The 21301-nt window shown below is 38.3% G+C and overlaps 1 protein-coding gene across 3 annotated transcripts in view; it reads left to right on the forward strand.

The window, feature by feature from the left end:
* Window positions 1–21301, forward strand: part of PHF20 (PHD finger protein 20) — a 71934-nt gene extending 50633 nt beyond the window's left edge. For all 3 annotated transcript variants that reach the window (XM_056354241.1, XM_056354244.1, XM_056354243.1), the window contains 7 exons: window positions 1295–1456; window positions 3567–3736; window positions 9262–9361; window positions 12679–12874; window positions 15740–16139; window positions 18320–18503; window positions 20139–21301. In XM_056354241.1, coding sequence (XP_056210216.1) covers window positions 1295–1456; window positions 3567–3736; window positions 9262–9361; window positions 12679–12874; window positions 15740–16139; window positions 18320–18503; window positions 20139–20281 — 1355 coding nt within the window. In that variant the 3' untranslated portion in view covers window positions 20282–21301. The remainder of the gene's footprint in view (window positions 1–1294; window positions 1457–3566; window positions 3737–9261; window positions 9362–12678; window positions 12875–15739; window positions 16140–18319; window positions 18504–20138) is intronic.

Raw genomic sequence — 21301 nt, forward strand, 5'->3', positions numbered from 1 at the left:
GTCTATACTCATGCTGTGTCCCTCTGTTAAGTCTCGTAACGTGCTGTTCCACCTTCATTAATAGGGTTGTAGCAGGAACATGTCTTCTCATTTGGTGGTTCTACAGAATCTTGGGAAAGCTTTCCTTGGGCTCCTTCACACTTTAAGTGTCATAATATGTAGGCCCAGGTGTTTCTGCTGATTGGATTCTTCACTTCTGAAAATGTGGAATTGACTCTGAAACATTTCTCTAGTAAAATATTTACACATCAAGTCTAAACTTTCTCTGCCACTGATGGATGTCTAGGATCATTAATGCAGCCCATTTCAATCTGGCATGCATAATTTGTTAAACTAGTGATCCTTATGGAGGGGTTTCTGAGGCAGAAAAGAAAATATCTTTACTTTTTTGCTTGTTACCATGAGCAGGGTGTGCTGTCACGAAAGAGCAGAGGGGAAGAAGGAACCACAGGCAGACTGATTCACAATTTACTGAAACAAATAATTTCAATGAGCTTCTGATTATATGGTACCCTCAAATATAATGATAATATGCAGAGTATAATTTGTAAATTTATGCAATGGTGGTTCAAATAGTACCCTCAGACTGCTTGTTGATCTACCCTTGAGTTTTAAAATGTTGCTTGCCTTTTTTTGATGTTGCCCATGTGGTTCTGTGGTCCAGGAACTTTTTGAAGGTTTCCTCCATATAACTGATTGGAGAGGTACTCCTTATAACTGCAGACAGCCTTGGTTTATATACAGTCCAGGACATGATGAATGGGTACTTCACAGAGGAGCTGTTTTAGGTGTTTTCTCCACACATTCCTAATTAGGACTTTCTTCTACCCATGCATCCTATTCTGTCCATACACTAGGAAAACAAGAGATGCTTTCTGTCCACTTTGTAGTCTGTGAGATTGGGGAGTATGTGAGTAATACTGGAATGTGAAAGAGGGGTCTCCAGTACTTGTGTAGAAGTACCTGTAATGCAACAGCATTTTTAGACATACTCACGCTCAAGGTTAGGTTTAAGTAACCATTTTTTTCTCAGCCTTTCTCATTTACATCACCAGTGGAGAATGACTGAGCTGCATAAGATTTTTCTGGTTCAGACAATAACTTCCTTGCTTCTAGAAAGCCTGCAAATTTTTCAGCAGTGTAGTGAAGTCCTAGAGTCTAGGCATATTGGAGCAGACGCTGTCTCAGTGAATTATACATGCCTACTATGGGCACTCATGGTGCTGGGTTTTTTTTTCTCCTGTCAACTTTTCTTGACCACAGATTTCTAATAATAATTTTTACAATTTTACAGAGTACTCTGGCAGTGAAGAAAACACAGATATTTCACAGGAGCTTTCTACTGAAAAATCAGTTATCACAAAATGTATTTCTTCAAGTAAGTCGTCTGCCCATCCTAGCATGCTGCTACACTGCTCTGATTCTGGACAACACAGAGGGAAATCAAAAATAAATGGTAAGATGACTCTTCTCTGTGGCTTGCTGGTTTTGTCATGTGAGCTGCACTAATATATACAAAAGCTAGTACTCATGATGTAAATTTGGCTGTTCTTACACAGGACTGTGTGCATTTCCTTTCCCTTGCATGAAGAAGTTGAATCCAGTTCATTTGCCAGAGCTTGATGTTGTTGCTTTGTGCTTTGACTTTACCTTCACAGAAGCTTTAAGACTTGCCCTTATTTTCAGAAGTCAAACTCATTTTGCACTTTTTTGCAGTACCTTATTATCTCTATAATAAAGTGTTCAGCCTTCAGTAATCAAATTTTTCATATTTCCAAAGGTTTCTACAAAGTAATAACTCGGAATTAAAAATAGATGCTAGGCAAGTTTTGGACAGTAAGTGTGCTGTATTTGAGACACAACTGGATGTGGTTGTGTGTAGCTGTGTAGATACAGTATGATACTTGATTATAATGACTTTCTAAGTTTCATGATGATAAGCTCTTGAGTAGCTATTTATTAGTGTATTCATAGTGCTTCATAAACAGAGCTCATAAAAATGTGGCTGCTGTGCTTCAGCTTTCATAGTTTTTAGTATCTTCATCTATCTTGCTATTTACTGTCACAAGCTGATACAATAAAAAAAGGAAGACAAATAGATGTTTTTTCTGTTATTCTTAAAGCTCACAAATTTGAAGAAAGTAAGAAATGTGTGGCACAGGAACCTTATTGTACAGATCGTGAACATTTCATATTTTTTGACACGACTGTATTATTGTTTGGTATTAGGCAAAGTATAAAAATCAACTTCAGTTCATTACATTATATAGGGAAAAGAGGAAACAAAAAATTGCAGAAGCACACATTGTAATACTGTCATTGTTTCTGGAGCATATTACTTGCAGTTAAGTAACTTGGACATCGGTTGCTCTGACTTTATCAGTTTGTAGACATGGAAGGAGGTGAAAAAGTATTGGAAATAGTTTTATCTTATCCTTTCCGCAATTGCTTTGCTACTTTTTGCACCTGCAGATGGTGTAACAACAATAAAAGCAGTGCCTAGATGAACAATATCTGGTTTAAGTAACGGTGCAACTCTTGTGTAGAATGAAAGTGCAATGTGCTTAACCTGTTGCTTCCAGGAGTACTTCAATGTCCTGTCTCAGTGGAGTAAAACTTGTAAACGTGAAAATTAACTAATGCATTGGGTTCTCAGCCCCTTAAATCTGAGATGTTTCTTCAAAAGATCTAGTCTATACCACAGACTGGTTCTTCTTTTTCTACAGGCTTGTTTTAGGGTCTAAGTGATCAAATTAGTTCTGCCCAATATAGGTGAGAGAGAAGAAGCTACTTGAGTGACTGAAAGTTTTTACCTTCCACTCTCCTCTAGCTCATTAGAGTATTTCCCAAATAATTAAAATCCTTCTCTTCTTTGTCTGATTCTCCCATTCTATGCGTAAGGGAAGTATAGACATTGCATTGATATTATTGAGGTAAGCATCCCAATTTAGCATGTTAATCAATAAAGATTTTCTTGGCATGTTTGTTCAATTCACAGAATTGCATTAATGCTTTAAATAGCATGGGAGCATTCTTAAAGAATACTTTGGTCAGTACACTGCCCTGAATTGGTTAGTGTCCTCAACAGGAGGCTAAATGAAAATAATAATTTCTGAAGTAGGAGTAAATTAGGTGTTGGACTCTGACTGTTTCTGTAATGGAGACATTACTTTGTGAGAGCAAACGGGGTTTGTAAGACAGAACCCTCTTAGATCTTTTTAGGAGCTCTACACTTAAAGCACAAAGTCACAGTTCTATAGAAATTGAAGCAACTCGTATGAATCCTGTTTGAATTTATAAATCTAGCTTTGTTTGTTATACTTTGTGCCTTTTGTTTGAGGCACTTTATGTTGAGAGTAAAATTTTAATGATGGAAGCTGTTAAATTGGAATATTTTGAAAAAGCTCTTAATGAGACTAGAACTTCATTATATAGTAATATTGCGTTGTTCCTTAAATGACACAGTGCTTTTAGGAATGCGTGTCTGCATACTTGAGATAAAATCTTGGGAGTTATTTGGCCTTTTTGTAATTACCCAAGACTTTATCTAACTACTTTTTGTACAGAGTATGACACCCTGAGTGAGTCATCTATGGATAGCTTGCTTTGGAGTGATGATGACTGCAGTCAGGATGTTGATGTAACCACGAACCCTGATGAAGAAGTGGAAGAAAGTGATTTTGAGATTGTTCGATGTGTTTGTGAAGTAAAAGAAGAAAATGACTTCATGATTCAGGTATGAAGTGGAGGGTGAAAGCACACTTCAGTGAATACAGTGGAAGGTGTTTTGTAGAAATACACACAAGTATGTTCTGTACATTAAATAAACTATTGCTGTCCTCTGAAATGATAAAAATTTTTAAGGTCACCCGTGGGGGTGAGCAGCTGCTATAATAGGTAGAAAACTTTGCTTTTTGATACTATTTGTTAGTTCCTTTTAATCAATAGGAAGTGGAGGAACAGGGACAATTCTATACAAGCCACTAATGGCTGGTTTGTCACTTGTGGATTTGCATTTTTATATTAATTAGAACACTTCCTAGGTTTAGAGAATACGTATTTAAAATTAGTGGCTTTTAATTTGGCTTTTTTGCTTCAGTCTTGTTCTGAGCATGTTCAGAACATTGCTATGAGATGGTGGTACCCTTCTACTTCTCTGCTCTGGCTTGACTTAAATATACAATTTTCTAGATAGGATGAACAAAACAATCATTACTCGAGTCTTTTGTTGTGAAGCAGAGCTGCATTCATCCATTCTGCAGCTTCTTCTGTAGTTTGTAAATTCCAAGTTCCTAATCTGTGAAAAGACATCTATTCTCCACATACATACTTTTCTTAAAACCAACTTTATAGAAAACTGTTTCCAACCACAGCAGTGTCTATCTCTTCTGCTTAAAACTGTTGATAAAAACCTCTTTGGAATTGCCCTGGCTGTTTACTTTTACTTTTTGAGAGGTTTGTAAATAATGAGGAAACCGTTCCCCACATAGCTGCTCTGAGACTTTCCACCCAGTTCCTATTAGTTTCAAATGGTGAAGTCAAACATACCAAATAAAAAAACTTCTTTGGTATTTCTTGCTCTAGTTCATTTTGCCATTGCTTCTTACATGAGCTGTCAGGTCCCCTTTGGTGATTCCCAGTGAGTCTTAGTAGAAGTATATGCAGGGGCTTAGGTGTGTGCTACTCTAGACCTGAGATGATGAGCTTTTCATAGTTGCTGTTCTAAAGAAATGAGGGTGGGGTTTTTTGTTGTGCATTGTTGGGTTTTTTTGTTGTTCCTGTTTTGGGTTTGTTTTTTTTTAGGGGGCTCCCACCCTTCCTATCTAGGTAACATTTTGCTTGTTGTGGGACCTCAGTTTAAAGTGACAGTAGTATATAGCTTGGCAGCTGTTCTCATTGCGAATTTTAAGGTAACTACTGCGTTCTTTTGAGGAGGTGGTTTTATTTATGAAAGGAGATGTCATGACACTGGCTTTGGAAATATTTTTCTGGCACACAAAACTCAGCCCCATCTGCAGCTTCTGAATTCACTTTCCAGAGCATTCAGTTGCTAGTTCTTGTGAGGTTTGAATTTTGCTTTATGGGACCCCTTACTGGAATAGTTCCTGGCATGTTACTGTGAACTGCATTTCTCTCTGCTGTTTGGAACTAGGAGGAAAGATGGAAGCTGATCAATACTTGGCTCAGCCACTGCTGATTTTTTTGGTGGTCTTTATTGCTTGAATGGAGGCAGAAACCTGTTATGGAGAAGAGGGAGTGCACTGTAGTGTGAAGAATTCTTGGCTTCTGCAGCAGGACAGTAGAAACACCTGTTTTTTTTCTCTGACAACAGCCTCATTTTAAAAATTTTTAATACGGCTAGCTAACACAGCTAAGTTTGGGGGGTTTTTGTTTGTTCGTTTGTCCTCAACAGTAAGTGTAACAGCTAACTTTACTGATGGTTTTCTTTGGCCTTTCATGCCGTTTTATGGAGATTTGCTCTGGAAGGTATGATGCTTTTTTCTCTCAGTGCTAAGTTCATTTTGATACACACCTTTGTATTACTGTTGGGTCATGACAACACAGGATAAAAGATACCTTTTGCATTAGTAGGAAAGGGCACAGTGATGGACAATGGCTAAAATTAGATAAAAAGCATCTGAGTGTATAGGAGGAAACTGAGTCTTAACAGTTGGTAATAAAGGGGGTTGCTGCTTTCTGAGGACATAGCTCAACAAAAACCATGAAGATAGTTTGGAGTATAATTTTCTGGCAAAAGTAGGCTCAGCACTAGTTTGCAGAATGCAGAGCACTGTCAGCTAGCTGAGGACATAGTCTATGGATAGCTTTCACCTAAGTTTTTGTGGGCCGCTTCTGAGATCGGTTTTCTATGTTGAACTAGTTTGAGGGAGGGCTTAGTGTATTGCAAAGTTCTAAACACTGTAGCTGTGTTATGAAAGAATTGTATAGGAGAGTTTATTGTCCCTGGGAATAGATTCAGATTAATGCAGGTACTCACCACATTGTCAATTATGGGAATTGAAGCAATAGGAATTGAAGAGTGAGGAGCTGGTAACAAGACTGGGGAGGGAGGGGGTAGGTTAGGTAGATGGTTTGCTTAATGTATCAAATGCTGTGCTCCCGACACCTTTCTGTCAGCCTGTAGTTCTTGGAGAAAATGTTTTGAACAGTCAGGTCTCCTGTTGTTGATACAGAAACATCTGAGTTAGCATTTTTGCCTTGTATTAATGCTCTGCACTTAAACAGCTGTGGAATTATGATAAGGGGAACCTATTTGCAGCTTTTCAGAGGTGTAGTGCGGAGATAGATGACTTTATAGAGTGAAAGTCCTGTTAATTGTCATAACTTTATAGCATATAACAGGGACTTCTTCCCTGTTTCCTACTCAGACTTTGACACTTGGAAATACGAATTTGGAAGTGTCAGCCCTAAAGAACTTGCATTTAGATTTGTCCTTTCCTCCTGAAAATAGGTAGTTTTGCTCAGTGTATGGGTTTTTAGAAGAATATTCTTTGCACTTGTCTCCATTGTGATGTTGATTCTGCCCCAGCTTATTGCTCTTGACAAGATCTGACTGAAATATGCTGATATTCGGGGTTCTTGCTTGAGCGTGTGCCCGTGTACCAATCTGTCTTGACTTTGTATCAAAATTAAGGGGCCAGGGCAGTTTCTCCAAGCACATGACAGGAAGTTCATTCCCCTCTGGATATATGTATGATGCCGTGTGACAAGAGGGAAAATGGTAAATCATTTTCTCTTTGAACTGTACTCATTTCCATGAACGTGCCAAATTTAGAAATGATGAGGAAAGAATGTTAAACGCAGGCAGCACCTTTATTTTTCCTGAAAGATTGGAGACCATTAAGGTTTAATGAAACTCTTACACAGTTAAACAGAGAGTTTGTTCCATTTAAGTCTTTAATAATGGAAAGTTAAAAAAAAAAAAAAAAAAAAAAAATTGACCTTAGAGATTCTGCAAAAAACTCTTATGCTGAACTTGCCTTAAATTGTCTCAAGCAATTTGTACATAAAGAATGCCATTTGTTATGCTAGGCTATAGAAACACAGGTTTGCATTTAATGTAAGTACCTGCCTCAGTTAATAGAAGTTAAAACTGGGAAAAAATATATTATCACTGGTCAATGCTGTGTCATCCCAGTCTCTTAACTTTGCAGGGAGTTTACTAGATTTCATTTATGGAGCCTGTGTAAAGTAGCAGCTTAGCGTTGCCATGTGTTACTTCTGCAGGCACAGCACTCCCTTTTTAGGTTGAGACTTGGGCCCAAAACAGTCTAGACAAAATGTCATATCCCCTCCTTTTCGTTTTTATACCTAAACATTGGTGATTTGTGTGTGATGTAGAGAACTTCAGGGCTGGATTTGGTGGCCTTGGAGGGCATGGATGTAAAGGGACTTGGGATATTTTTGTTCTGATAGATGTAAAGCTGCTTACATGTCCATAGGGTGCGGTTATTTCTTTCACGCTTTAGCTTCAATTTAAATGTTGCACAACTATGCATGTTTTTTCCTATTCAAAAATCTCTTATTTGGCTTGTTTTGAATTTCCCTACTACTGCCTGGGCAGGGGGTAGCTTCTATGTGGCATGTGTCCAGTGCAATAAACCTGTAGCCTGGCCAGCCAAGCTGTGAAGTAGAATGTGCAGGTAAAAGGAAGGAGCTGTGCTCTCGTGGGATGGATATTTAAATATCAGTTGAGTAAAATAATAAAAGTCAGGATGCTTCATTACAGTTCTGGGCAAGCTTGCCTAGAAAATCACCGAGTGCAGCTCTGTGCCATATGGCACATTTTACAGGTTGCAAGTGTAACTAGGTCCAGGAGCTCCCTTCTTACTTCTAGCATGCAGTCTGTTTTTCTTAATTTGTTTGCTTTGTTTTAGGACACTGGCTCCTACTAACCATCTTTGTGACGAGGATGGTGTCTCAGCCTTTTTTGAAAACATTGCTTTACTGCTTTAGAACTGTTCACCCATTTTGTGAAGCAAAGCATTGTTAGTCCGGTCTTTCAGAAAGCTGTTTCTTTATTAAGTTTTACATTGTCTGTTCCCAGTGCTTATACTTCCTCCACACCTAGACCACTGCTTTAATGCAATGATGCATTCAAAAACTGGTGGTCCCTTTCTGTCTCTCCTAGCTTGAGGAAAGGCAGTAGTAGATAAGAGCATTGGTGAAAGTTGTATAGGTGGTGCTTGACACAGATGTTTATCAAGTTGGCGTGTTTGTAGGTCAGTGAAGGGCAGCATCTAAGGTTGCTTGAAGTTGCTGTTTGTGTGTGTGTTAGTTCATTTTGAAAACCTTTACCAATATTGACAGGGTCCCTGTATGAAGCTTTTGGCTTCTGCTCTGGGAATTAAAGGTTGTGATCTATTGTCTCACTGCTTGGCAAAATAGTAATTCTGAACTGGCACCACGGTTTCAAATCAAAATTGACATAATATTCTTATGTGCGGTTTTGTCCCATATTTCAGTGGTCTTTAGGCTACAGCTGAAGTTTTGTCTGCTTGCAAAAGTGTGGGGGGGGGAAGTGACAGAAACAGGAAAAACTATATCCACATGTTCTATCTAAAACTGGATAGCTTTCAGTACAGTGATTGCATTTTAAATATTGTAACTATGCTAAAAAAGTAGGGCCAAATTATATTCAGTCTTTGCCAAATATGGTTGCCCACACTTGGAAGTATGTCAGAAGTTTTTAAAGCTAGTACAACTGCATCTGCACTTTTTTTTATTAGTAGAGCTACCTTTGAAATATGTAAAATGTTAGAGATACAAGTATCAGTAAAACATAATACTTGGCTAGTCCTATGTGACGGAAATACTCCTTGGATTTTATAATTGAATGTGATTTACTGTTTGAGTGGGGAACCTTTTAATTCAGAAAACTTGATATATTTTGGTACAGAAAGCTCGATTGCATATTGTTTTCTGTCCTGATTACATGTGCATGCATCTTGTGAAAGACTTTCGTCTTCAAAGGGAATGTTTTTGCACTTTTCAGGATCTCTGCTTCTGCGTTGTAATTGTCATTCTCCAGAAATCCATGTGAAAAATGTGTGGGAAGGGTTCAAATTTTATTGTTATCTGATTTGTCCATGTATTTGCTTGTAGCTGGAAGAGGGGCCTGGGGATTAATACAGCTTTTTGTCTTAAAATATGTAGATTATGTGTCTCTTAATTGAGGTAATCTTACTGAGCTCCTGTAGGCTTCATTTCTGTTGATGTGCACTTCTTGACTTTAAACAGTGTGAAGAGTGTCTATGCTGGCAGCATGGAGTCTGTATGGGTTTACTGGAAGATAACGTACCTGAGAAATACACCTGCTATGTTTGCCAAGATCCTCCAGGTACAGAAATTTAAGGTTACAGAGCCTTCTTACATAGGTTTTAACTTTATTAGTAATATATATATATATACACACACACACTACAAAGATCAAACTCTTTGTTTGCTTTTTGGTTTTGCTCCCCTATCTCTGTTTGTCATTATAGGTAATTGAGTTCAGTTATAGATACAGAAGGTTTAATTAACATGAATGTAAATAAGTCAGTATTGTGGAAATACAGGTGGACAGGAATGGAAATGAATGTGTTAACTGTGATGACCATTCGTCACATGTTTGACGGTAATAAGGATTGTACTCTCTGCCTATGGAAAATTAATTTAGAAGCATTTGGGGACCTTAAGCAGACTCCACATGGGCATATCTTACAGGATGTGACTGCAGCTTTCCTCCAAGACCAGGCTTACACATTCTTTAAAATAAGCCAGTGAGCAGCTTGCTGGTTCTCAACAGCTGTGAAACTTACCCATCTGACTGCATTACCCAAGATAACTTACATTTGTATTTATTTTAGGTAATGCAGTCAGAGCTGATTAAGCAGTACGTTCTCTGCTCCTAACTATATCTTTGAAAGTGTCTTAGTCCATGTAATGCAGCAGGCAAAATTACACTTATGTCCATCTTCTCTGAATTCCAACTCTGAATTGTAAAGCCTTGCTGAATGTGGAAACAGATGAGGTTCAGGCATGAGTCATATTCGTAAATAATGAAAAAAATGAGATCTCTGCCTAATCACAAGACTTTTTTGGGTTTTATATATATTTGGATTGTGATATCTGCTTTTCTTGGGTGTTTGAAAATACCAACTCTTTCGTAGCTTTAACTCATTGTTTCATGTAGTTTGTATACTAATGTTTGTACTCATAGCAAGGAAGACGTGCTATACTTTAGTAAAAAATTTTAACACTTATTTAAGGGTTTTTTACAGCATCTTGCATCCAGGATTTTAACCCTCTCTTTTCAAGATATTTTGCTTTGGTTTGTGTCAGTCTGAGTTACGTGCAACTAAAGTGCACGTGCAAACTGAATTTGTGCCATCACACTTGAACTGTTTGTATTTGGTAAGAAACTTCATCAGAATGCTTTTTGGTAAAAACAGATTACAGCTGACACTTCATTTGCTTAATTAGCTTAATTACTTCTATTAACTATTGCTCTGATGATCCTGAAACTTGGCATGTATGGGTTTTTTTTATTATTATTTGGACTTAATATTTACCTCTGTCTTGGGAAAGGAAAACGTACCAACTTTTTGACTGCAAAAGTGGCTTCTCAATTTCATTGAATCTGCTGTTGGCTTGAAATGAGCAAATAGGCTTTATGAAGGTGCAAAGAAGCTGCTTTTAAAACTGGGAGTGGGCCACTTGGCAAACTTACTTAGGAGCTTTCCCCAGTTTAATGCTAGGACTTGTAACAGCACCATTCATATTACTGGAAATTAAAGCAAGTTTAGTGTAATTATGCCTAAAAATTGTACCAGCTGTCATTTTGGACAGGTTTTTTTGAGTCAAGTGAAGTTTTTAAGAGATTTGTTAACTTACCCTTGCTTAAACATTGCCAGGATGCTTATGATGTGACAGATACATTCAAGCCATAGAAAGCATCCATTGCTGGATATTGTCTTGTGTCTTCTCTTAAGCTTACACACATAGAAAGACAGCACTTAATGTCTTTGAGTACACAGTTAAGTGAACAATGCCATGGATGGGCTTCAGTTGGATAATCTCAGTGTTGTTCAGATGATCATGGAGTTCTAAAATTCACGACTTTATCTTTATGGACCGAACTTCATTTTCTGTCACAGATGGTAGCTTCTCTAACACAAAAATAAATATGTAGGGGTTAATACAGGTATGTCAGGTATGTCTCCAAAGTGGTTCTGGCCATACCTGAAAGATCTCTTGCTTGATACAGCACATATACTTGAAAAGTTGAGCTGTCACAGCCTTGAAAATTTGTTCATCCCTGTGTTGATTTATGTTTGAGATTTCTTGGAGGTCTTGCCTCAAAACATCAAGTATTGTCCTATACGGCCTTTTGGCTGAGTGTGCTTACAAGCACACTCATTTGCTTTTACTCCTTTAGTGAAACAGAGCATTAGTATTGAACTAGTTTGAAAATGTCCTTTATGTCCATGGATGTTCATACAAGGCATGATATGGAAACAGTTTTGCTTCTGTTCTGTAACTTGCCATCCAAAAGCATATAAGCACCTGTGACTCAAGTTCTGCTCGCTTCTCAGTACAGCTTCCAAAGAGTTGCTTTGCTTCACTGTGCCAAAGTTAATAGCATGGGCAGTGATGCTACCTAATAGGCCTGTAGTGCAATCCCTGGTTCTTCTCTGCTGCCTAGTAACTCTTTATCTTATTTTTTTTAGCTTCTCCTCAACTGCTGAAACTTCAAGTTAATATTAAACTGCTTATATTGGAGACTTCTTTGGTGACTAACGTTCTGAGTCTGTGCCCCAATATTATCTCTGATTTTGTAGCTTTGCAACTGGGCTGTGTATAGGCCAGTGAATGGTGTGGTGTTTCTCAGGGTGCTGAGCTGTCTTCTGAAAACATCTGTTGTAACAATACATTTTACAGGGTGCGTGGGGGCTTTTGTGGGGTTTTTGGCTTGGCTTATTTGTTTGTGTTTTTGCAATCTAGCAGGCTTGTCAAGTGTTACTCTTTCCTGCTAATATCGTTTTGTTTTGCTTCCTAAGTTACTTTCACTGATGCATTTATCACATTTAACATAATTTCATTTCAGCTGTTGTTGATACTCCAGCCTCTTAAGCTAGAATTAGCATTAGTAATAGCTGACTTAGGCAAATTCTCCATCAGAACCTCATCACTGATTCATTTTAAATTTACTTATGAATGATTGTACTAATACAAGTGTGATGCTTAAAAACAAGACCACATGAGAAGGGAAGTTCACCACCTTTTGCTGTGTTTTGCTGTCTGCAAAGAGCTGTGTTCAAACTGTAGGTTTAGTCAAACCATGGTTACTAGACAGTGTGATAGATACCCTGCTAAAGATACACCTTTCTCTGTGCATCAGCTGCAGTTACCTGTTGTGGATGTCCTTTGGCATTTGGAGTCTAAATGCTTTTACAGTTGGGCAGAGGTTTTTACAGAGATTATCTCACTTCCCACTTTACAAGTTCTTCATGCCTTCAGGGTTTTGTCTGCTACTGTAGGATCTTTATTGGTACTGTTGTTAAGAACAAATAAGCTGTTGCAAGACCTTGAGATAATCAGAACTACCAGTAATGTTAACTCACCATACATAGGTAATGCTTCATTTTAACACACTCATTACTGTTGCTTTAGGTCAGAGGTCCAGCTTAAAGTACTGGTATGAGAAGGAGTGGTTAAGTAACGGTCACATGCATGGCTTAGCATTTTTGGAAGAAAATTACTCCCACCAGAATGCCAAGAAGATAGTAGCCACTCACCAACTTCTTGGTGATGTACAGAGAGTGATAGAAGTACTGCATGGACTGCAGCTGAAGATGAGCATATTACAGTAAGCGGTATTTAAGTATCAGTTGGCATGTTCTCAATGTGAATGAGATTTCAAATACTAGAAAAATAACCAGAAATTCAGACATACTTTCGTGCTTCTTTGTGGATAGATAACTACATAGTTTGAATTGCTAATAGATCTTGAAAAAGGACCTAGCTGCTTAAAAACTATTTAAGTGTCTTGAGGAATGTAAACTGAATTTGTGTATAAAATGGCTGGGCAAGTATGCAGGAAAGAGGGAGAAAACTAAAACCAATTTCTCCTAAAGTACTTACATAGATTTAAATAATAAGAAATAATGTGTGTAACCTCTGGCAGCATTCTTAAAATACCTGCATTCTCCATTCCAGCAATTCTAAATCATAGCTTTTCCAGCAGAAATCACATCTTTTTGTTTGACATAATGTATTGCTCTGTTGTAGTGGGAGAGCAGTTGCACCTTCAGCAACCTGTAGCAATTAATTTCTATGTAAAGATTATTACAGATATGTATGAAAAAATAACATTCTGTAATCATTGTAGAAATTTTCTGCATCTCTGTTTAAAGTCATCTTTGGGTTCTGATAACTGAAAAACTTTTTTGTACTCAAATCCAGCAGTTTTAAATTTATTTACTTCCATATTTATAATTTATTAGTTGATAAATTGCACAGCAGCAGCTATTTGGAAAGCAAAGCTTTTAGTGTTTCCAGTGTTCTTTAGAACTTTTTCCCTTAAATTTAATCTGGTGATGCAGTAGGACCACTGGCAGTACTTCAAATGCTTAAGCAGTGAAGTAACACTTAAAGCAAGAGAGTAGTAATTTTATCGTAAGGTTTTGCTTTTCCATTACAGTACCCTTTAGTCAGATCTGTAAGTAATATCTTTCTTGGAGAGGTGGAACGTAAATATTTTAAGACCAGTCCTTAGGCAAGATAGTAGAGTCCTTACTCTAGATAGTAGAGTCCAATTTGCAATTGTAGAGTAAATTGAGATTTGCATAGTACTAAGGTATGGAGCACCACCGGGCAAGTATGTGATGTCTGTTACAGACTTAGTTCCTCTTCTGTCCTGAAGCTGGTGTGGTGACTGGGTTTAAAGATGAGGTGTGATCCTGTTAGGACCATCTTGTTAAAAGCTATAGGCCCTGTTTTCTTTACATAAATCAGAAAGGATTTTAAAAATCGCTGAATTAAGAGAATTATTATATTGTTGATGCAAAATCACCTTCTAGGGGAGAGGAGATGATTTCATAGTTGCCTGAAAGTATTAGGAGAGTGTTGCTCAGTATTTCAGGGAGGTGGCACAGGATTGCAGGTGACATTAACAGCTTCAGTGCAATGGGAGGGAGAGCCAGCCTTCAGAAGGCAATAGTTAAAAGGTTGCTGAAGTACTAAGTGTTTTGAATTTTCATCCTTATGTAGCTGGTGCATAATCTTCCAGTTTTCTGTCTTCTGTAAACATTATCCCTTGATCTTTGCTGAGCAAAATAGTGCTTTTAGGTGTAGCATATCAGTGGAGCTGGAGTAGAAAGCTTTAAGGAAGACTTGGCTTTTGGTTTTTGACTTGTGCCTTCAGGATTGCTCACCAAGGATATCACAGACATGCAGTCACTGCAGGTAGAGGTGCTTGTATAAAGTGGTCTGAGCAAGTCCTTGGCAGTTGTACTAGCTGTAGTTTCCTCTGATAGACACTGAAGAAACTTGAGCTACTGTAGAACGGATTAAAAAAGCAGTTAGTTTGGAAGTAAACTGATCATGTTCTGTTGTTTAGCTTACAGCTGGAAAAGCTGGACCAATGTAACAGAGTAAGTCCATCTGCCTTTGTTTGCAAGGAAGCACAGAGGGGGATTCTGGGGCAGACTTTCCATGCAGCTGAATGCAGGTGCTTTAGGATCAGTATTTGCTTCTGGGGCATTCTTGCAGCCTGTAGCAGATAAGCTGCCTACCCTTTGAAGATAAGCAGAGGCATTCTGCTTTGCTCTCCTTTTTACTGCTGTTTTAATGCCTGACAGACATGTGGAAGAAGAGTATCAGTTACCACACTCTTTTTTTTTGTTGTTTGCCTATTGTGTCTGTGTAAGAATCTAATACCTATAGTTGTCCTTGCTGCTGGAATAAATAATGTATTAGTCAATCTGAAAAAACTGAAGTAAAACTTTTTATAAGAAGCAGGTTGCGGGGCTGTGGCATGTTGGTATAGCAGGCATTAGAATTTGCTTAGCATCTTGGTATTTAAAGGGAAGCTGAAGTTTTAAAGGCAATAATAAAGAAGTTCTATATCGCCACCACTCCAGGTCCCCAATTGTTGTTGTTATTAGAGGGCTATAAAATATCAGTGGATTGAATTTTGACATTTATTTTGGGGAACTACAGGCTAAGGTTTGATACTGAGTGGTTTGAGGGGGTCTTTTTGTTTTACTGATGTTTAAAATTGTTAAAATCTTAGCTTAGCTTCAGTGTGACTTACCTTACTGAAAATAGCCCAGTGCAAATGAGTTTATGCTGTTAATAAATTGCAAATATTGAAGCAAAATACTCCAGGGGCAACACTGAAAATTTGTATGTATCTATTTGAAACTTACTCTTCAATCTTTTTCTTAATGCCAACACTTGGCTTATATACCATGTTATAGAAATGAAAATAGTAAACTTAAGAAAGCATTGTAGGAAGAACCACAACTGAGGTCAGTGAAATTACATTATTTCAGAATATTTGGTTGTTGTTTTTTTTTACTGATTATGATGACTAAAGCATGTAGTATTTCAAATATTCTTAATTTCTTTACATAATGGGCCAGTCTGGTCAGTCACTTTGTTTACATTTGGGTGTTTTACCTCTTTTTTTTTTTTTTTTTTTTTTTTTTTTTTTTAAATGTTTGAACAGAAATAAAGAACATCCCGACCTAAAGCTTTGGTGCCATCCATGGAAGCACATTACAGTAGATGAAAAAATTCATACAAAACACATCATTCACATTGAGGAAAACTGTTGCAAAGAGGAAATGGCAGGTTATAGAACTTGGAATGGGACAGTTGAGAAACCCTCAACCATTCCTTCTGTGGAGGAATCTTACATTACGAGTGAACACTGTTACCAGAAGCCTCGGGCCTACTATCCTGCAATAGAGCAGAGATTGGTTGTGGAAACAAGAGGTTCAGCTGTGGATGATGGAGTAAATAGAATAAGGGAAAATGGGGATGATGCCCTGTCAGAGAGATTTGGCTGGAATCTGGACCGAGAAATATGCAAGATGGAAAATGAATCCAAACACAATTACTCTAAGGTATTTGTAATAAAATAACCTCCTCTGTATAGAGGATGTATTTGCCTGGCATGGTGCAAAGCTCAATCCTTTTAAATAGTTTTTAGTCATTTCTTTGTTTGTGTTTCGTTTTTTCCTATGCTGCTAAAGTTGCCAATTCGCATTAAAATTAGAGATGATCAACACTTCCATTTCAAATAATTAAAAAAGCAACAACTGACAACTAGTTTGAAGAGGACTTCTGGACCTTGAATCATCCGCACAGTCTGCGGAACATGCATTATGATTCATTGCTGCTTACTTTTATGTGTGCTAAATGTAAAAAACCAAACCACTAGCAACAGGACAGAGAGAACAGGGCAAGCGTGTATGAAACTACCAAATACACAGGTATTCCACCTTTTAGTTATTTCCATCTTGTTGTCATGGTTTTTTTAATAGTTACCTTAACTAAAGTAATTCCAGGTTTTTCAGGCAGCATTTCATGGTGGGGGAAAATAAAAGTAGCAGCCTGAACTGATTTTTAAGAATGAACACTCCATTGATTAGCCATGTATCATCTTTGTACTGGAGCACTCTAGTTCTATTTTTTCAACTCTTGATTCTCATTTTCAGGTCTGTCACAGGCCTTTCTTTCTACACCCCAATGCAGTTTTGCTTCAATTTAGTTAGTGTCAAGTCATACAGAATATGGTCTGACAAATGTTAGAAGGCCTCTGGGAAATACTGACCTCCCCTTTTTAGATTAAAAGGTTGTTTAACTTTTATTTCATGCATGTGTAAGCTCTAATTTATCTTTTTTAACTTCTCTATCAAATCAGTTCAGATTGCTTTGTTTCCCAGAAAGGCATATATTTCAGTTCTTCAGTCTTCTAGGAACCTTTTTCTAAATCCTGTTGTATTTCAGCAGAATGCTGAAAAAGTAGGGGAGTAGAGTCAACACTGCTGACAGTGTAGTCAAGTTTTATAAATGGTGGTAACGTTGGGGTTTTTTCTAGATGCCCTGATGAAAGTTTTAGTAGAACTGACATTAGATTCCTTCAGGGAAAATCCCTTCTCCCTGCAAAACCATTTGGTCTGTACTTCATCACTGTCATGTTGTCACGGTCCACTCAGTGGACTCGTGATGGTTCGCTTACTGTGATCTCGAAGCACAAAAATCAAGGCGACCACGCTGAGGGGTTATGCTTCAATCAAGCAGCACAATTTTATAGTTTGCCCGTAAAGCGGCGTGCGATAGACAGAAAGTGAAGAAAAGGTAAAGTGAAAAGGAAAGAGGATTATAGCGACCACCACGGGTCCAAGGCGTCCCTATGGTCCTCGGTCCAGGCAGCGTCCTGCCGGCCCTTCCGGTCGTCGTGATCCTTGGTGGGGAAGATCTCCAAAGTTCAGTTGCTAAGAAGGCATCTTTTTATGCCAAGCAGCACACCTTGCTCCTCCTCTGGCCCATGGACTGTTGCCAGTCTCCGCCTTCTCAAGCCAGGTTACCAGCATGTCCAAAGAGGGGTGCCCGAGGCGTGGTTTGCCTTAGAGGCGGGTGGCTTCAGACCAGGAGGTGTGTTTTTGTATTATAATGATATTATAATGAAGAAAGTTCACCTGAAGTTCATGTTTTCTGGTTCGTTGTTATGACCACGGTTGTCATCCATCTTCTGGACAGCTGTTACGTGGCCTTATTGTAGTCGTTCCTTCCAGTCCCAGGTGGCAGGGAGCGGCACAGCACTCCTCGTACCGTGCAGTTCTCCTTCCCAGGGTCTCTGGGTCTCGGTGTCCATGAGGAGCACATTCCACCTCCAGGTCTCTGTTAGCAGTGTTGAGACAATATCGTTCTCTTTAGACCGACTCTTACACATGTTGAAAATAGCTTTAGTGTTCCCTAGAGGATGCACAGATTAAGTGCATTATTTTCCAATTGGAAGCTGGCAGGGAGCTAGCTATGTGTATGTATGCTGTCTTTTGAAAATCAGATGCTTGTGAGGTGCAAAGGATAGGTCTTAGCAAAATACCTATGAAAGTATGTCTATATTAGGTAGTCTTGCCCAAACCCTTAATATTTGTGTATGGTATCTTCTCAGCATGTCTCTATCCCTCCACTAGCTTAAGATTAGTGGGTTTTAGCTTGGATAACTGTAAGGACCCAGACAGTCTGGCCCGTCATTCTACTTCACTGTAACAAATACTCATGTGTGTATTTTTGCTAGGTAAGAGAGTCTGTCTCTAAGAAAGTCTCTCCAGAGGAAGCTATTGAAATGAAATTGCTGGAAAAAGACAAAGAAGGAGTTGTGAACTCGCAGCTGCAGTGGCAGCTTAATCTTTTAGCTCACGTGGAATCTCTACAAGATGAAGTTATACATAGAATGGATTTCATTGAGAAGGAGCTAGACGGTAGGTAACATTTTTCTGTTTCAAAAATTAACTGTATTTAACAGAGATACCAGTTCAAAACACGTTAACTTGAATTTTACTTCTGCAGACCTACAAAGAGATGAAAGCTGCTTTTTCATATTTACTGCATTTACTAATAGAAACTGGATTTGTTGTTGATGTTGGGGGTGGTGGTGGATTTTAAGATAGATCAAATTAAAGCTAAGCAGAATTTTATCAAAAATGTTCTGGTTAGATCACCTCTAAATACTTATATCGGATATGTAGTGGAATATCTTCCATGTCTTTTTGCTTTCAGGTTTTGTCATTCTCCATAGCTCTTCTGTGTATCTGAACTTCCCTGTTCTTCAGGGGCTTGTTGGCTCTATTAGCCTACTCTAGGTGGCCCCTTCAGTGTACAGGGTGCTTACCTCTTCCTGTCACTTCCAAATTCTATACCTAAGTGTCTCCTGAAATTTTTTTTTCCTAGTAATGGAGAACTTCTAAACCCTTTGTGTTACATTAAAGAATCCAGGATAGTTCTTTTTCTTGACACCTTGAAGTTTGACCATTGGTTGTATAGTGGTTACAGCAGCAGCTTTTCTTGCAAGGGTGTTGGGAATCTAACCTTTGCCAAAGGAAGAGCCCTCTTTGTATTCAGTAGGGTACTGAAGAGTTGAACAGCTAAAGGAGTATTTCAGGTAATGAAGGCTAATCAGGCCTGTAATCATAGTGCCTATTTCATGAATGAAGAAGCCCTGGTGCACAAAAGTCAGGCTATTTCTATCTGCTGCTGAGCTGGAAGGCCACTCAGAACATTGCTACTCTGATCAGGATTTTTCTTACTTCAAGGCTGGATCTGTTAGTAGTTGGATAATACCCAGTTCTTGGGCAGATACAGCCCTTAGGTTAAACTAGCCTATTGATCTAGTTACTGGCAGTGGCCACTGCTGCTTCTCTTGGCAGATGTATTCTGTCTTCAAGGTTTCGGTCTCCTTCCTCGATACTGTCCTGTCCCCTGAACTCATAGTTCAATCTGACCACCTTTCTGGTGGTTGTATTACGTTGTTGCCTGACTTGTTTTTCGGTCAGTAGTATTTCTGGTTGTTCTTTCCCGCTGAGAAGCTTTAGAGCAAGAATTATTTTTCTTTGTGCAGTAATCTGCTGTTTGTGCTTTTGGATTTTATCCCCATTTTCTGCTACCCAGCTTTTTTTCTTGGCCAATTGTATTCTGTATTAATGGCAGACTTCTTTCATTAGCTTAGTCCTATCCTTGTAGAATCTTCAGTTGCATCTATTACTAATCTTAAAGGTATTTTGATTGTATAAGCTTCCTGTACTACAGTGTTAATGTGCTGGGATTGATATAGATCAGAGGAAGTTTAGTACCAGATTTCACAATAGTTCTGAGTTTTCCTCCCCTGCTTTCTCCTAGGAACATAAGGCTGGTTTTCTCTTATCCCTCAATGTGAATTATTGTCATGTGTCAAAAGCTTTTTGCAAAGATTGGTGTGAGTAGCCTCGTTTTCTGACTTCTCAAATACCATGTATTAAAAACATTGCCCACCGCGCTCTCAACATTCACAAAAGATTGTGACTTAAGGTGATCTTATTTGCTGAGAACTGGAATAGTGACAGTTTTGTTTTTCTTTGCAGTTTTGGAGAGTTGGCTGGATTATACAGGAGAGCTGGAACCACCAGAACCACTAGCTAGACTCCCACAACTCAAACATTGTATAAAGCAGCTTATAACGGACCTAGGCAAAGTGCAACAGATTGCACTTTGCTGCTCAACATGAGACTAGAGAAAGTTGGAGACTGTTGCTGAGTGCAAAGTTGGAGCGTCTGATTTGAACAGTTCTGTATATTTGAATGAAATTAGCATGCTGGTTGCATGTGATACAGATTGACTTCAGGGATTTGTGAAGAAGTGCTGTTCAAAGAACAGCAAAAAGGTTATTTCGGGTTTATTAGGCAATTATAATGATACAGAAGAGGTCATACTGTTGTCTTCAGAGGTTGGGTGTTGGTTGATAAATTATACTTAAATTTTCACTCCTTACAAGTTGTTCATTGAAACAGTAGACTTTTTCATTATTAAATTGATTAAAAGTTGTGCCACTGAAGAACAGAGTTCTAAGAGCCAAAAATGTTTCATTGACAGAGGTTGTAAATAACTTTGCATAGTTTAGGTGACTTGTGTCATGTTTTATTCCTTCTGGTTTATGCATAATAGCACACAGTATTTAATCATTAGGGAATGTTATAACAGTTTTCAGACTTAGTAAGTATGAATGTCCAGCTCTTAACTATAAAGTGTTATGTGGAGGTTTGCAAGTAACAGTGGCCTAAACCCCACTTCTATTACGTTAAATAGCGTAGCAGAAGGTCGTGGGTGGATTGGACTTACTTTCAGGATACATGATTGTTTTTCCTATTTATCCAGTCACTATCACATGACTTGGTACTGGGGAAACCCATTAACGTTGTGTTTCTGTGCATTCTCGAGCTCTTAAACATGGCCATACTGTGCCTCCTGAAGCAGTGCTAGTGGGGACACCCTTGTTGTGGCAGTATGAAATACTGCCGTGGAAAGACTGGAGATGCAATCAGAGTTCCAGACTTAAACAAGGTCTGTAATGGATGTTGTGTAGTTTTCTACCCATTTGTTAATAATTGCCATTCCGGTTATATTTTGAAATGTAGACTTTTTTCAATACTCTGAACGTGTTCATTGTAAAGACTTACTATGAATGTGTGGTTTTGGGAATCAGTTTATTTTATATTTGTGTAAATAAAGGCTCAAGGTCTATGCATGA

Source organism: Falco biarmicus, chromosome 10 (genome assembly GCF_023638135.1).
Source record: "Falco biarmicus isolate bFalBia1 chromosome 10, bFalBia1.pri, whole genome shotgun sequence".
Taxonomy (NCBI): domain Eukaryota; kingdom Metazoa; phylum Chordata; class Aves; order Falconiformes; family Falconidae; genus Falco; species Falco biarmicus.